Source organism: Castor canadensis, chromosome 1 (genome assembly GCF_047511655.1).
Source record: "Castor canadensis chromosome 1, mCasCan1.hap1v2, whole genome shotgun sequence".
In the NCBI taxonomy this organism is placed as follows: Eukaryota; Metazoa; Chordata; class Mammalia; order Rodentia; family Castoridae; genus Castor; species Castor canadensis.
Window position 1 is genome coordinate 133527998 of NC_133386.1, and position 17934 is coordinate 133545931.

Genomic DNA, 17934 nt, shown 5'->3' on the forward strand with positions numbered 1-17934 from the left:
AAACCTTAATACACAGAAGCCTTTTAAAAAATAGATACTCCCTAAAAAAATCATTTGTTCACATACTGATGCTTACAGGTTCCAGTATCTAACATGGCCACAGTATTCATGATAACCAGAGTCATTTTTCCCAACTTTAGAAACTTATACAGGGAATGGCCAGATCTCATGGACCTGAAGCTATGGATCTATGTGCAAATGAACACTCTCCCCTTTGCTTCATGCCTGAGCACCATACACCTCTATTAAGATTGTGCATTGTGTTTGTAAATTTATGTTTTGACTCATAGTGACTTCTCATGGAATTGATTTGCACTGAATGCAAACTGTAAACAAAAGAAATAAATGACTGAAAGAAAAAAACAAGACTATTATTAATGAACACGGCTAAGGAAAGAGTATGAGTTCAGGAACCAGTGTAAAGATCAGTTTAGAGATGAATCAACTTGTGTTGTAACACATTTGTACATGAAAGCAATGCTAGGAATCTCTCTGTATAGCCATCCTTATCTCAACTAGCAAAAACACTTTGTCTTCCTTATTATGCTTATGTCTTCTCTTCAACAAAATTAGAGATAAGGGCAGAACAGGTTCTGCCTGGAAATGAGGCAGGGGAGAGGGTGAGGGAGGAGGGCAGGGGGGAGAAATGATCCAAACAATGTACACACATGTGAATAAATTAATTAAAAAAATAAAGAACAGATCTAACTGAAAAGAATTTTTCTTTCAAATTTGAAAGTATTATTTTAAAAATCACCTTTTTAATAAATATTTATTGAGCAAAAAAAAAAAAAGAGCATGAGTAAACTGTAAGATCACATCCATTAGTTCAATATACATATAATTGAAATTTCCAAAGAAGAGAAAGAAGAGACAGAAAAAATATTGGAGAAATAGTAGCTGAAATTTTAAAAAGTTTGATCAAAACTAGAAACCCACTGGAAAAAAGAAAAAAGAACTCAATGAATGCCAAACACAAGAAAACATGACAGACCAGGGATGTAGCATGTGCAAAGCCCAGCACCACACACGCAAAAAGAGACACCTTATCCAAATCAGTGATAAAAAGAAAATACTGACAGCAACCTAAGGAAAATAGACATGTTACATACAAAGGAACAAAGATAAGGATGACAACATATTTCTTATTGGAAATAATGCAAATGAAAATAAAAGTGTAGCAACATCTCTAAAGTATTGACAAAAATGCAAACCAGTAAGTCTATAACCAGTGAAAACACATTTAAAAAAAACAAAACAAAGGCCTTTTTTTCAGACATATAAAAACTGAAAGACTTCATCATCAGGAATCAAGCACTGCAAGAAATGCTGAACCAAAATTTTCAGCAAGAAGGAAAATAATACCAAATGGAAAAATGGATCTGTACAAAGGAATGAAGGGTACCTGGAGTGCTATCTGCATGGGCAAATGTATGAGAATTATGGTTTGAATCTCTTTCAAAGAAAATTGCTTAACAAAAATAACAGTGTAGAGTTGAAGCAGGTTAGTAACAGGGGGGGGAAAAAAAAGAAGACTTACCATGTGACTTGACCCTCCTCAGCAAAAGGTCATTTCATGCTGAATTCCTCCATATCCCTGCCCAGTACCTCAGTTGTAAATTCTTTCTCAATAATAAATTCCTCTGCAGTTGTAAGTTCCACCAAAGACAAGGGAGTCTCTTTGCTGGTTCAGACAGAAAAATGGAGCATCGCAAGTAAAGGGAAATCTGTCCTCAATCTGACCTCTCTAACAAAGCCCTCTACTTAAGACCTTGTACATATTGAATGTCACATCTCATACATACAACAAAAGCCTGGGAATCAGCATAAGTGCATTAGAAAAATGCCACATGTTATGTAATTAGACTTTGTCAATCAAACCTGTCAATCACCCTAGCCCCTCCTGCAAAGACCGCCATGGAGAGTGGAGTATGAGAAGCCTGTGAGAACTTGACATAAGCACAGCCATCTGCAGGTACAGCCCCCACCTGCAGAAGGGAGCGAGCACAGCTACGCCCAATAATCTGCAGGCTGGGATGGACATAGCTCCCAACTGCAGAAGGGGGCAAAGGCAAAATGCAGCACAGCTGCTTTTCCTAAGATGTTCTCATCCAGAGAGTAGCAATTGCAAGTTCCCTGTTTCCAATAACTACAGTGCCACTCTGCCCTGAGAACTGTTGCTCTATTTCCTTGTTTGTTGCTGTATATAATAAACTTGCTGGAGGTGGTGGAGGCTCTTTTGTGTCTCCATCAGAGTGCCCTGCCCACCTGACCCCAGTTTTCTGCATGTTTGTCTTCTTTTTTGTCCTTTCTCAATCTCCCATCACTCCCAGTTAGGTTTCCAGGATGAGCTCATGCAGACCATGGGTGACCGCCCTAATTTTTTCCTCCTTTTGTCCTTTAAATAAAGATCAGGGCTTCTGAGCCATCTGGCCAAAGCCCACCACTCTTTTACAGTGCCTAACTTTCCTTTCCCTTTCAACAAAATTTTGCTACTGCTTTGCCATCTGCATCTCTGTCCAATGCTTTGTTTTAAGACACAAGGACCTGAGATCTTCTCGACCAGAGTCTTCTGAGATCACCCTTCTGTTACAGAGTTATAACATGTGCAAAAATGAAATATTGGAGGAAGCGGATTATGAGAAGCCTATGAGAACTTTACATAAACACAGTCGTGCTCAATGATCTACAGGCTGAGTTTGGCATGGCCCCAGCTGCAGAAGAGAGCAAGAGGCAAAATGCAGCACAGCTGCTTTCCTAAATTGTTTATGTTCAGAGAAGCAGGTTTCTCTTGTTACAATGTCAGCCCCTCCCCTAGAACTGTTGCTCCACCTCCTTGTTAACCACTGGATATAAAAGACTCACTGAAGGAGGATGGAGGTTTTTTGATGGGGGTTGATTGATTGGTGGGCTGCTGAGTTATGCTAGAGATTAGAGGAAACATGGGACAGTGCAAGTCTGAGGGCCAAGACTCCAAGATTATGCTAAAGAAAAGCTAAAGAAAACATGGGACAATGAGAGTCTAAGGAAAGAGACTTTAACAGAAAAGAAGAAACCTTACTTTAGAAGTAAGGTTTTAAAGAATAAGAGAAAAGAAGCCAAGTAAAAGAAGAGCTATTAGAGAAAGAAAAAATGAGGCTGCTGTGTGTCTCCATCCGAGTGCCCAGCACAACTGGCCCCAGCTTTATGCATGTCTGTCTTCTATCATTTGTCCTTTCTGCATCTCCAGTCACCCCCAGTTAGGTTTAGTAGGAGGAGGTTCATATTCTCAAGAAAATATGAACAGCAATGACACAAAAATCAGAAGAGAAATGGAAATATAGTATTTTATGATTCTTATACCATATGTAAAATGGCATATAATATTATTTAGAGGTGGACTATGACAGTTAAAAATGTAAGTTCTAAACTCTAAAACACAAAGAACAAAACAAAATTGTTACAGCCAAGAAGCTAACAAAGGTGATAAAATGGAATCATAGAATGTTTAATTGTACAGAAAGTAGGGTGAGGGAAAAGACTCATCTTTCACATAAAAAAAATGATTATGGTATTTTTTGTAGACAAAGCCTTGCCTTTATTAATAAATATGGCATTCCCTGGAATGCAAACATAACTATGGCAAGTTTTTTTCCCAATATCCATTTTTTCCCCTTCTTGCTACAGTTCATGAACGTATATTACAATAAATGTAATTTCAGGAAATACCTGCTTTAAGAAGCTTAATCTGGCTGCAGGTCTTATGCTGACACTCTGATACAGCTTTAAAAGCAAAGAATATTTAAGACTGGTGAGGCTAGAGGTGTGGCTCAAGTGGTAGAGTGCTTACCGAACAAGTGTGAGTCCAGGAGTTCAAACCTCAGTTACGTAAAGATCAGAAGAATTTCACCAAGTACCCATTCCAAACACACTGCCACCACATTCCGCACGGCTTGAGGCCCAGAGAGCTGACATGACTAATGCAAATCAGATAGTGTAGTTGCAGGACAGAAGCTGAAGCCCAAGCCTCCTGGCTCAATTCAACTCCATTCAATGTAACAAACACCTAAACGTGCCCCTGGAGACCCATCCAAGGAAAAGGAGTGGTGGGAGTTTTCTGGGAAGGGGCTGTAGATGTGGGTGACTTCACTGGTGGAGGCTCAGAGCCAGGGAACTTTTGATTGTTCCTAGACAGCTGATAATGTGCCCTATTCCTGCCCCTCCAAGTGGGTGTGTCCTGGGTAAACTGAACCTGAATGATGCAAAACTAGATTAAATTCCTGCAGTCCAGGGGACCAACCAAAAGGTATGAACAAGCACAGGAGGAGAGCTTAATTCTTGTAAAGGTTTTAAAAAACAGGTAGGATCCCACAGGTGGAGCTGGCAGCACGTGCGTCGTGCCTGTGCAATGGTCACGGCAAAGGCTAGTGATTTGCACCTCTGAGAGTTAGGTTGAATCCCACTTTAAGCATTGAGCAAATTCCCTCCATCTCTCTCATCCTGTTTGCTGAACTATAAAATTGAGATAAATCATCTCTGGGTAGACTCCTGGGGAGGATTAAGTGAGATAAAGTAGGAACTATTAGTGGTGGCTGGTAGAACTCTTATTATTGTATTCCAGGCATTTGTCAATTCATCCTCAAACAACCCTGAGAGGTGAGGTATTCTTGGCATGACTTTCACAGATAAGGAAATCAGAACTTGGAGAGATGAAGAATTTTACCCAAGTTTAGAGAACACTGCTGAGGTGTTGATCACATGGCAGCCACAGAGGGTACATATGCAGAGGGAAAGGGGCAGTAGAAAACTTGCCCTGGAAGATGCACTTACCTTCTAGAGGCCCTGTTCTTTTTTAGAACTACATGATAATAGGTTATGGTTCATCTCCATTGGAGGTCATTTTGAACTCAAATGACATCAGAAAAAACTCCATTCAACTCCAGGCAGAAATTCTGAACCATGAGGATTGTTCACAAAACCCTTACAGAATGAATCTCAAACTCAAATAATGCACAAACTCCTTTTTCTAATGCTTACAGATTCACACTACAGTTGACTTATTTTTATTTTAATAACATTACATATTTATAAGAACACAACTCATATAAATTCATTGTGTTGATGGCTTTTCTAAAGCAAGATGAGTGGTAAATAAACAAAACTACTAACCCTATAAAACTTAAGTATTGCAATTTATTATGCTAGATGTCATCATTTTGCTGAAAGCAAATTTGCTGAATATGGCACAGATTGCACTAGCATGAGGTTTTTTGTGTTTTACACACCCATAATTCTGTGTATTGCAAACCAGCTCCTTTGTTATTGCTCAAATCAGAAGTCTGGAAAATCTTCACATTATCCAATGCAACAACACCTGCTTTGACCTTCACTTGGTACAAAAGCATCACATACATCAAGTCCACCTCCCAATTTGCTTTGGTTAAGTTATCAAAATTAATGTGGGACTATTTGGCACCAAAGTGATCACCAGCACAAGTTAACACCACAGTGCTTAGGGCAGGCAGGGTGGTGGAGATGGTGGAGGTGGTGCTGTGTCTTCTAGACAATTTGAAAAATGTTTCTTTTCATTTATTTGCATTATCACCAAAATGAAATAGAATTCTTAAATATTTTCATAAACAAGTTTCAGGCTCCTAAAAATAAATCTATTCACCCAAACAGGGTCTACAGACCTCAGGTTTGAGAAACTCAAAAGCTGTAAGGCAGGACATGGAATGTCCGAATCACACATCAGCATCTATGCATAGGCTGTTCTGCTATTTTCTGCTTCATCTGTCTGTGAACTTCTACTTACTCTTTGATTCTTCCCCTGTAAGACTTTTCTGGCCTCCACAAGCTGAGCAGGTCTGCACCACCTTACTGTATCCTATGTGCTCAGTCCCCAGCTTATTAATTTCAGTAGCATAATCATTCATTCCACTTCCTGCCTGGTCCCAAAGTCATCTCCACTCTCCCTTGACTCTAAGCTCCCTGAAGGTAGGGACTGAGTTCAATCATTTCTGGTCCTCACTTCCCATTACAGGGCTAGGCTCTGTGTAGGAATATTGGATGAATGAATGAATGAATGAATGAATGAGCAAATGAGCTAGATGACCCCTCAGATTCTCTCTCAGCTCCAACATCCAGCTCAGCATTTTCTTTTCTCTCTCCAATGCCTATTTTGCCTCTGCAAGGGCTTGAAAAGAGCATATCCTATCCACACAATATGAAAGATGACCCTCAGAGGTCATCTAGTGCCTCCTCTCATTTTGCTCATGAAAGAGATGAAGTGAAGAGAGGGAAAACTGACTTGCCCCAGGCAATATATAAATGTGCCAGAGCAAAAGCCATGTGCCCCACTACCTTCTCCAGTGTTTCTTTCAGGACATTGTCCATTTGTTACTTATTCATTTGTGTATTTTTGGTCAGGACTGCCATGGGGGGAAGCAATGTTCCCTGTGACCTCACCTTCCCCCATGGCAGTGTTTTGAGAACAAACTGGATTCTCACGGTTCTCCCAATGGTGGCAGGGTGCCCATGTCAGGCAAGGTATTTTTCATAGTGAAAAAGAAACAAAGATAGCGTCAGACCTCATTTGTAATTTCCCCAGAGCAGATGGAATCTAAAATCTGTTTCCCTTTTCAGCTTAAAATTCCACCCTCATCCTTGGTAAAATGGTTGTAACAAGGTGGAGTTAGGGGCTTTAAAAAAAAAACTGTACTTATTTATCTACATATACATTTATTTCCACATTCCGACACATTTATTTTTGCCACATAGGCAATATGGACATCCTGCAGCTCCCTCCCGCCTTTCCCCCTTAATTTAGATATCTCACTTATCTCCCATGGCCAAAAACACTAGTGTCATCCGTGACCCCAGGACATCCTTCTTCCTTCCAGGCAGGGAGACAACCGCCTCCCCATACCTGGCCTTCTCAGTGGGCTATCCTGGCTTTGACCTCACAATCACCAGACCCTCGTTCAACACTTAATCACTTCCGCTCTCGACACCCTGCCAATTCTCCCTCACCCTGCCTTTTGGCCGTGGCCCTGGAACCTAGGTGGAGAGAAATCCAGAAGGGAAGAAGGAAATGTATATTCATAGTCAAATATTATTCTTGAACATATAACAAATTAAATACATAATGATTACAGTTACACATTAAATTTAGAAAAATTATAAACACTGTAACAAATCATGTTTTTAGTTCATCATATAAATCACTACCACTTATATTATGATTTTCATCATTAAAGTAATAATTAAGTTTATAAGGAATCAGTATCATGATTCACACATGCCATTAGGTCTTCATATAAATGTAAGTCATATGAATTGCCTAATATTGCAAAATATTCATTAGTTCCTATGTGCAACTGGAGCAGATACTGAGGAACTCCTGGGTTCCTCCCAGATCACAAATTAGAACACAAACAGAATGAAGAAAATAGACTCTGCTCTTCTGGGAAATGGTAGCCTTCTTTATGTACTCATGCTGTCTGAGAAAAGATTTCACAGTTAATTGATGTGTCTACTCTCTTAACCAAGAGTTTTTGCCAACACACATTCTTCCCTTACTCCAGGCGTTGGTCACTTCTGGTGTGGGCATCAGACAACCCACAGAAGCTCAGCTGGGGCTAATATAGAAGGCCTCTACAGCACAGGGAACAAGGGGGAGGCCCCCTCTTGTCCAGGATCATGGGTGCTGTTGCTTACTTGCTGCCTCCCTTTTTCTCACTCTCCATAGCCAATCCATCAGCTGAGTCTATAGATTCTACCTCTAAAGTACATCATAAGTCTCTCCCCTCTTTCCAACTCCAATGGCACCTTTCTCCAGTTCAGGTAGCCATCATTACTCACTTGGACTACAACAACCTCTCCTTCATAGGCTTCTGCTTCCATTCTTACTTTCCTCCAGCCTGTTTGCCACAGCACCCAGCATGGTCTTAAAGTGTCACTGTCTTGCTTAAAACCATTCAATACCATTCTCTTTGCTCTGAAGATAAAGACCAACAATAACCTTGAAGTGACCTCTGGACTCTCTATGGGCTGACCTTCATGCAGCTCTCTGGCTTTTTTTCATACCAACCTCACTCACTCTTTTGTTTTCTTCAATCCATCACCCTAAGCCTTCACACAGGCTCTTCTCTCTTCCTGGAATGGTCTCCCAATTGACACTGGCTTGTGCTTTGGCCTGCTCAGAGCGGCCTCTTTGTGGACATTGTCTCAGATTACCCTCCTGTTTTATTCTATATCACCACTTCTTGCTTAGTGATTTGACTGCCAGCAAGTTTGTGATCTCCTCTACCCATCCAAAACTGGCTGGGACTGGAATTTTCATTATACTTCTAGTGCCTACTTGAGTACCTTGATCAATGAAATAATTTAATAAATATTTTTGGACAAATGGATGGCTTTGAAACTAGAGGGTGGAACTGATAGGCCTGGGTTCTTGAAAGATCTCTGGCTGCAGTATAGAAGGTGAAGGAAGGAGGTAGGGGGACACCGGGAAAGTGTCTGCCGTCTATGCTGGGCTTAGGATCTCACTGGACTTTCACTGTAAAGAGCTAATGATAAAAATCAGACAGTTTAATAGAAATGACTTAAAGGCTGAGACAGGGAGCTAGGAGTCAACAAGGTGATCTTGTGGATGCCCTAGCCTTACTTTAAATAGAGCCATTCAGCTTTATATAATGGGGAATCTGTGAAAGATTTCATTGGGAAAGGGTTCATTACTATAAACTGAATTCAAATCTTCTGTAATGGAAAGATCATCAGACTGGAGGTCAGAAGCTCTGAGGGTTTTTTTTTGGGGGGGGTGTTGCTTTGGGGTTTTTTTTGGTGGTTCTGGGGTTTGAACTCAGGGACTCATACTTCTTAAGCAGGAGCTCTATCACTTGATCCACTCCACCAGCCCTGTTTTGTGTTGGGTATTTTTCAAGGCAGGGTCTCATGAACTACGTGCCTGGCACTGACTTCTAACCGTGATCTTCCTCATCTCTGCGTCCCTAGTAGTTAAGAATACAGGCATGAGCAACTGCACCCAGCCAGAAGCTCTGAGTTCTTGTTCTTTCTCTGTTTTACTACATGCCCAAGGGTAATTCCCTCAGAGTGGGGAGAGATCTGGATAATTTCTGACACCAGGCCAATGCTGACAAAATCTACACAGAGTGGTTGTTCTGGAATGACTACTTGCTTAGACTGACCCATGCCTCTTTAGTGGCTGAAAATAGGACCAATGATTCTGGAGACCAAGATCCTAGTTATGTGTTTCTTTACCTCATCCCCTGGGCAGGTGTTAAATGTCAGGGTCAATGGTCACGAGAATCAGAATCCACAGTGTGTGTGTGTGTGTGTGTGTGTGTGTGTGTGTGTGTGAGAGAGAGAGTCAGGTCCCCAGGGCAGAGTAAGAGACAGTAGCTGGGAGGACAGGTTGTTCTGTCTCTGGCTATGTGGGATAGGATCAGGAAAGACCCCAAAATGAATCTGTCCTATACACTAGGGCATGTTTCCTGACCCTTCTGAACAGAATTAGTGGCTCTGTCTTCTGTGTATTGTATTGCATGCTGTACTGCCATTGTCTGGCGACATGTCTATCTCTGCCCCAGGATTGGTAGCTTCTCCAGGGCAAGGACAAAATCTGATTTGTTTTTTCATCCTTGGCACCCACTGTGGGATGGCAAAAAATGGGATAGAACAGTAACTATTCACTGGATGGATGGAACAACACATTGACCCCATATGTTGGAGGAACAGCTCAATAGGCATACTGGTACTCAGGGAAACTCCATGTCCTTCTGATACCCAGCTTCCTGTCTTACTAGGGTCATTTATCTATTCACTTATCCAGCAAACATTTACAACTCACCTACTAAATGCTGAACCATGGGATGTGTGCCATGGGGTATGTAAAGATCAGTAAGAGAGGGTCCTGATTGAAGACAAGGGCTCTGGAGCCTGACTGCCCAGATTTGAATTTTTCCCGGTCACTTTCTAGTAGTCCAGTGGTAAGCAATTTACTCAATGTCTTGGTTTTCTCAGGGTGATATGAGGACAATAAGAGTACCTACTTTATGTGTCTTTAAGATATTAATGTATTGATGATTTTAAAGCTTTTAGAGTGCCCAACACTGGGTAAGTATGAACTAAGTGCTGGCTATTACTCTGTATTCTTGGAGCACAGGACTAGGGAGCAGGGAAGGTGATGATGCCAATTCAGAACAATCAAGGCGTAACAGTGTCACCAGAGGTACAAACAATGTGTAGAGGGAAGGGGTAGGGGAGGCATGCCGGGGGAGGCAGTCTCTGAGATGAACCTGTGGGCTAAGTTTAGATTTAAATCAGCATGCTATGAGTAAACACTTTTTAGCGTGATGATACCCAAAGATCAATCTTCATGTCCTGAAAACTTGGGATCACTAAGGGCCTGAAGGACACTTTGACCCCATATTTCCTTTTGTAGTTGAGACCCTGGTAAGAGGTCTCTGTCCAAGGACACACAGCAAGTTATTTAACAAATCATCATTCACTCTGCAAATATTTACTAAAAACTTACTGGGTGTCAGGCTCTAGGCTAGATGGGAACCCCAGAATAAAATTGTGCATTACCTACCCCAAAGAGCTCATGTTCTGAAATAGTGACACAGACAGACATGAACCCAGTTCCCCGGCCTCCCTGCTCAGGAGTCCTACTTCATGTCAGGACTAGTCTCACGTGGGCACACCGACTTCATCTTCTATGGAAACCAAACCATTTGAGCTACTTCCCCCAGCTTATGCTTGTAATAAGCTTTAGTTGCTCAGGGACAGAGCCTTATGTAATCCAACCTCTCTTCTTCCCTCAGAGCCCGGGGCTATCTAAATGCTATGTTTATTTTCTAAACCACAGCCCTGCCACCAATGACTCACAGTGACTTCTGTGATCTGCTCTGAAACCTGTTTGCCCCCGCCAGTTTGTGTCCATTCCCAGTGTCTTGGCCCTGATTCTCATTCTGGTGGTTCCTTCCTTCTCTCCCGGTTCCTGCCTCACCAACTACCAGGACTATTCCCCAACTACATGAGGATTAATTTTTATGCTTGAATGACTACACCTTAGCCCCACAGATTGCATACCACACCTAGCCACACACCTGTACAGGGGCTGCCTTCCTGTCTAGAAGTGGGGGAGGCTGAGAGAGAGATTACATTCACCCCGCCTCGTTACTTCTGATAGTGACCTCATCACCCACAGAAAGCTGGTATCCATTAGGCACAGCACCTGGAGGTAACAAGTTTTCCAAGGTCCTAGAAAAATGCTTAAGAACACCCTCCTCGGTTGTTTTTTTTTTTTTTACAGATAGCTTAAACGACACTCCAACTGCAAAGCAGGACCTAGCGAGTCATCGCCCATTGCAGCTTCTGCAAGTGGACTGCAAATGACTCACAATTGAGTTCTGTTCAGGGAAATCACAGCGCCTTCCCAGGTGTAGCCTCTATCCATGCCAAGGACATACACGTCTGCCCCTTGCTTTAATTGGAATAACTGATGGGTCACACCAAGCTCAGGGCACTTCCTGGAACTCTGATACAACTGTCTCCCTGTTCAACTCTCCCTCTGCCTTATCCTGCTTCCATTGCTCTCTTAACAAGTGCTGGTCTTGAAGTTCTGCACTGGCTTCCCCACCAATAAACCTCGTGCACGCTCATTTACCTTTCAGTCTTCGAGGAACTCAACCCGTTTTTTCTTTTCATTGCACTTATCACTATGCGAGATAACTTTATCTAACACTTCAATACCTTCTTATATTCTGCTCTAGGTAGGTAAACCTACGAGGACAGATTTTTTTTCTCATACTCGGTGCCCCACTATATCTCGCGCCTAGGACTGGGCCTGCAAAACACAGCACATACCAAACACGGGTTGTTGAAATGAATGCACGGATAAGGTCAATTCTGCCCTGGGTCTTTAGGGTTACAGAGCCCGCAAGAGCTCGTTCCAAAACCAGAGAAGTGGCTCGGGGCGTGGCCCCGAGTCCCCGCCCCCAGGCCCAGGGGAGGGCGGGGCCCGCGGACACCGCAGCGTGCGCTATGCCGCAGCCCGCCGTCCGGCTGGTGTGGCTGGGTCGGGTGCCCTACGCCGAGCTGCTGGCATCGCAGGAGTGCTGGCTGCGGCGGCTGCAGGCGGAGCCTAGCCCCGAAGCCCTGTCGGGGACCGAGGCGGGCGCGCTCCTCCTCTGCGAGCCAGCGGGGCCCGTGTACACATCTGGGCTGCGCGGCGGCCTGACGCCCGAGGAGGCCGCGCGGCTGCGGGCCTTGGGAGCCGAGGTGCGCGTCACGGGCCGCGGCGGCCTGGCCACCTTCCACGGCCCGGGCCAACTGCTCTGCCACCCACTGCTCAACCTGCGGCGCCTCGGCCTGCGCCTGCGCACCCACGTGGCGGCGCTGGAGGCGTGCGCCGTGCGCCTGTGCGAGTTCCGGGGTCTGCCGGGCGCCCGCGCGCGGCCCCCGCCCTACACTGGAGTCTGGCTGGACGAGCGCAAGATCTGCGCGATCGGTGAGCGCCGCGGGGCGGGGCCTGGGGCCCAGGGGCGGGGCCAACCGAGGTGAGTGTGGAGCTCAGGCCAGAGGTGGAGTATCCAGGCGGGCTTTGAACCAGGGCGATCCCGTGCGTTCTAGTTTTATTGCCTCTTCACAGATACATCGTATATTCAGGGGGTAGAAGAGTCCTCTGACTGCTTCTAGTTCAATATTTATTATTACCAATGGAGACACACCAGAAGTTATTGCTTTCTATGAATCACGAGACACCAGAGCGCTAATCTTCAAACTTCTAAAGCAACAGAATCTCTAAGATAAAGAAATACCCTATAAAAAGGACAGATGATATGGATGGAACCACATAGTTCTCCCAGGCTATGCACAATCCAGAAACAAAATTTGAAAACCAGTGATCTGGTGTAAAATGTTTTGGAAGAGGGGAGGGCAACAGAAGATGGGATGGGAGATTATGTTAGAAGTACGTATGCATGTATGAACATAGAATAAAGAAAACCGTTAAAATTGGGTTAAAAAGGAGGGGTGGGGGACAAGGAAGAGCAACAGAGGGAGTGAATTGGATCAAAGTATTTTTATGCCTGGAAATACCACTTTGAAACCTCTTTGTACAGTTAATATATGCTAATTTTAAAAAGAAAACTAGTGATCTAGCCCAGTTCCCTCATTACACTGAGAGGGATCCTGGGGAGGGAAGGGTATCTATTCCAAGATGCTTTGGCTTGCCTTGCAGGAGTCCGCTGTGGAAGGCACGTCACATCTCACGGCCTTGCTCTGAACTGTTCTACGGACCTCACATGGTTTGAGCACATTGTGCCCTGTGGACTGGTCGGGACAGGCGTCACATCCCTGAGTAAGGAGCTCCAGAGGCATGTCACTGTGGATGAAGTAATGCCATCTTTCCTTGTGGCCTTCAAGGAGGCCTACAAGTGCACATTGGTCTCAGAGGACACCCCCAACTGAAAGGCATTCGTATTATCACAGCCAGGATGGTCTTGTGTTGGAAAGCATGAAGTTCAACTTGAGTCACCAGAACCCGATTCTAGAACTGGTCTGCCATTCACTGACCATGTGACCATGGGCAAAATGATGAGTTCTGAACCATTCTGATATCCTGGTGTATTGATACCATCCATACCTACCTCAGAGATACTGGATGTGAAAACACTATGAAAAGCAGCATGCTACATAAAACATCACGATTAGCAACACTAGTTTCTCAACTTAGAGAAACTCAGATGTCACAGACTGTCATTTCTCAATTACTTGTTATGGTCTCAGTACTGTATCTAAATAAGCAATTTCTGTTATCTAGTTTTTTGATTTTTTAGGAATCAAACCCCTGGATGCCCAGGTGAAGGTGATGTGAAGTACTTTTTCAATCTATAATAAAGAGAAAATCCACTTCAAAGAAGGAAATGGGATCTTGTCTTCCTGAGTTGGAGTCCCTAAATTTGATAATTTATCTATTTTGCTTGGGGTAGTCTGAGTAGATCAGAGGCTACAAGAAAGACAAGAATGATCTCTTTGCACAAATGCCAAGAAGTTTTTCTTATATGAGATCCCTAAGTTTGTAAGGATGTGTATTATCTCATGCTGTGTAACAAAACTAAAATGTGGTATCTTAAAACAATAAACATTGATTATCTCAAAATTTTTTTTTTTATGGCTCTGGAGTTTGGGAGCAGCTTAGCTGGGCGTTTCTAGGTTGGGGTCTTGCATGAGCTTGCATTAATGATGTCAGCTATCATTTGAAGGTTCAGTTCTCATGATAGGGCACCTGGCTTCCCCAGGCCAAGTGATGTCAGAGAGAGACAAGTTAGGAAGTACTATGTCTTTTATGACCAGCCTTGGAAGTCATACAGTCATTTCTGTAGTCTCTTGATAGATGAGTCCAATTTAGTGAGGAAGGGATATCACAGGTGAGAGGCCATCTTAGACAATGGCTCCCATCTGCTAAGATGAAGAAAAGAGCCTTGACTGAAAAGTCAGGGGACCCAGGTTTCAGGTTTGGCTCTGGAAAAGTTGTTTCCTCTCTCTGGGCTTCAGTTTCCCCTTAGACCAGTGCTGTTCACTGTAAGTGTAATAAGCCATACTGTAATTTGACATTTTTCAGGAGCCTTATTAAAAAGGTAAAAAAGGGGTAATGTTAATTTTTATTTAATCCAATTTATGTAAAAACAAAAGTCTAGGACAGGAAATGTGGCTCAAGTGGTAGAACACCTGCTTTGCAAGTGCAAAGCCCTGAGCTCAAATCTCAGTCCTACCAAAAAAAAAAAAAAATGCATGCGTGCGTGTGTGTGTGTGTGTGTGTGTATACAAAGTAATATAAATATATTTTTAACAAGATAATTTACAGTTTTTCATACTAAGCCTTCAAAATCTAGTGTGTATTTTGTACTTAAAGAAAACCTCATTTGACTAGCCACATTTGTGTTTATTGTTCACATGAGATAATCTTAGACTGATTTTGAGTTCCCATGGTTCTGTGGCCTCCCTAGCTTATAGGGAAAAAAGTGAGTCTTTTTCACTTCTGAGGTCTGATGTTTAAAAAAAATTTTTTCGGTGCTGCTGGAGTTTGAACTCAGGGCTTTGCACTTGCAAAGCAGGTGCTCTACCTCTTGAGCCACACCTCCAGTCTGTTTTGCTCTGGTTATTTTGGAGATGGGGGTCTCATGACAATTTGTCCAGGCTGGCCTCAAACTGCAATCTTCTTGGTCTCAGCTTCCCAAGTAGCTAGGATTACAGGTATGAGCCACAGGCATGAGTCATTCAAGCTGAATACAGAGATGAAACCAAGACAGGAAAAACCTCAAGGTCACACAATAAATTGATGACAAAGCCAGTTATAAACCTTTTCACATGCTCTTTTCCTGATGTGCACACTTGAAACAATATGCTTTATGTATCCTAGACACTCAGTCAATATTAGTTAGTTGACAATTTGTCCACCCATAATTTGGCCCATATCCTTTCTAGCTGTTAGTTTCCCATCCATGGAGAAATGCTGCTGTTCTAGGCGTGTGGGAGTTGAGGAGTGGTTGGTAATTACCTTGCAATATCATTGCCAAGAAGAGAAATAATTATTCTGGGAAAAGCAGAGTTCGATTCTCATGGTTGGAAGGTCAGGCACAATGTTTCTACCCATCTGATAGTTGGCCCTCTCTAGCACCCGTAATAAGTGACTACACAGCTTGTTCCTGAACAACCACAGAGATGAGGAAAGAAACAAATATTTACTCAGCACATATTTATAGCGCCAGGCACTGTATTCGCCCTCTTAAGTACATTCTTTTCATCCAACAGCCTGTTCTGTTCTTCTGGATCACAGAGGATTGTTGCACGGTATAGTGGCTAGTGTACTTGACCTTCCTAACCTTCAAGTTTTATTGCATGAACCAAGGATGTGGAAGCATCTGCCTCGGGGTGTGATAAGAATTAAGTGACCTAATGACAGGTAAAGCACTCAGTACGGTATCACACAGAACAAATGCTCAGTAAATACCCTCGTTGGTATTGTTATAATCTGTTTTCCATTAGTCTTCATGGGGAAATTATCCCCAGAGCCTTTCACTCTCCCTCAGGAGTATACCTGTGACTGTCTCATTGCCTTTGTATCTCTGGCACATAACACTGGGCCTGACACATAAGTAAGTACTTACATAAGTAAAATTGAACTATTTAAAATCTCCCGTCCTGCCTACCTGCCTGAGCACCAGTGCCAGCTTATTGGTGTCACATTAGGTACAGTGTCCATAAGTGAGCACCCAGCTGAGCTGGGCGTGGACAGACCAGCACACAACCTGGAAAATTGTCATTTCTTGTGCTGGGCTTGGAGGGTATAAACCGACACTCACAGGCCGCTGCTGGCCTGCAGGTGTGTTCTCTGTGGCCTACAAAACTTATGTCTGTGTGCATGTATGTATTTAATAGTTGCTAACACTAAAAAATGGGCCTTCTGCCTGACAATTGGTGGAAGCTGAGAAGTAGGTGTTTTAAATTATGTTCTTCAGTTAGTACCTCCCAAATTTTTCTCACCAGCCCTTTGCAGACATTGGTTTCTTGATTCCTGGAGGCATTTGAGTTGGTGACCCCTAATCTTGACATTCCCTTATTCTGAAATGCAGCAGAGTGTGAACCCCTCTATCAAAGCACCAGTTCTGTATTCTATTTGTGGGAAGGGGCCATGACTTCCAAAGGGTATATGAAAAAAATGCTCAACATCTCTAGTCACCAGGGAAATGCAAATCAGAATTACAGTGATTTTCAGTCCAGACAAATGGCTATTACCAAAAAGACAAAAAAAAAAATAGTAAATGTGAATGAGTATGTAGTTTTGGTGTCCTAATATTGCACAGTAGGGTAACTATCATTAATAATTTAGTATATATTTCAAAATGGCTAACAAAGGATTTTGAATGTTCTCCACACAAGGAAATGATTGAATATTTAAGGTGATGAATATGCTTATTTCCCACTTTGGACTGTGCACAATGTAACAGTATATTGAAATATCACATTGTATGCCATAATTTACACGATTGTCAGTAAAAATTAAATAAGACTTAATTTAAAAAATAAAAACAGAAGTGGGCCATGATTTACTCATTTCCATGTCCCTAGCCTCTAGCTTAGGGTCTGGCACAGAATATACAGTAGGAAATGTATTATAGCTATTAATGTTCACTAAATATTTCTGGCTTCTGCCTTCTGGACACAGGACAGGATTGTATTTCATGGCTCCTTTATGGTTGGGTAGGGCCAGGTAACTTGTTCTGGTTAGTGAGTTATGAATGGAGGTGGCATGTCACTTCTGAACTGGAGCATTGGATAACTGGTGCCAGACCCTCTAGAGTTTCTCTTTCCCTCTGGAATGGTAACCAATAATATTAAGGATGGTGACTGAGGTACTGCAATAAGCAGTATATCCTGCTGCTGCTGAATGTTAACCCACCTAAATGGAGAGGATGTCAATTGTGACCGCATAACATAGACCATCCTTTGGTATATGGGCTCAAGAACAGAACCAGAGCCTGAAGCCCTTTAGGGAAACTGACTAGTCTTTTCTCACCGATTTTCTGCCATGCTTCATAGTATGTGTTGCTGTTGTGCGCCAGTTCAGCTTTCTCAGTGGGAAATGGCTCCTGCTGCCATCCGTGAATACTGCGGTAGAGTCGGGGAATCCCAAGGTTTCTGGCTTGAGCAAGTGCATGGATGGATGCTTAGATGTTGCTGGGATAAAGGCCAGGTTTGGAGAGGAAAATGACAAGGTCAGTGTTTGCAAACTAATTTTGAGACACCTGATGTAAGATGCAAATGGAGAAAGACAAGAAGCAGTTGGGTGAATGGATCTGGAGCATGGTATGATGAGTGGTGGCTTAGATATGGGAGCTATAGTAGAGAGAGAAGGGTGGAGGACTG

At 43.0% G+C, this 17934-nt stretch overlaps 1 protein-coding gene across 2 annotated transcripts; it reads left to right on the forward strand.

Annotated features, from left to right (window-relative positions):
* The first annotated feature begins 12025 nt into the window (after positions 1–12025).
* Positions 12026–14150, forward strand: Lipt2 (lipoyl(octanoyl) transferase 2). 2 transcript variants are annotated; one of them, XM_020158657.2, is made up of 2 exons: positions 12026–12514; positions 13247–14150. In XM_020158657.2, exons 1-2 carry the CDS (start codon positions 12049–12051, stop codon positions 13474–13476), a joined length of 696 nt encoding a protein of 231 aa, XP_020014246.2. In that variant the 5' UTR covers positions 12026–12048; the 3' UTR covers positions 13477–14150. The 2 variants fall into 2 exon arrangements, with proteins under 2 accessions (XP_020014246.2, XP_073939078.1); XM_074082977.1 differs by having other exon boundaries at positions 12026–12563; positions 13247–13458.
* Positions 14151–17934: the final 3784 nt, after the last annotated feature.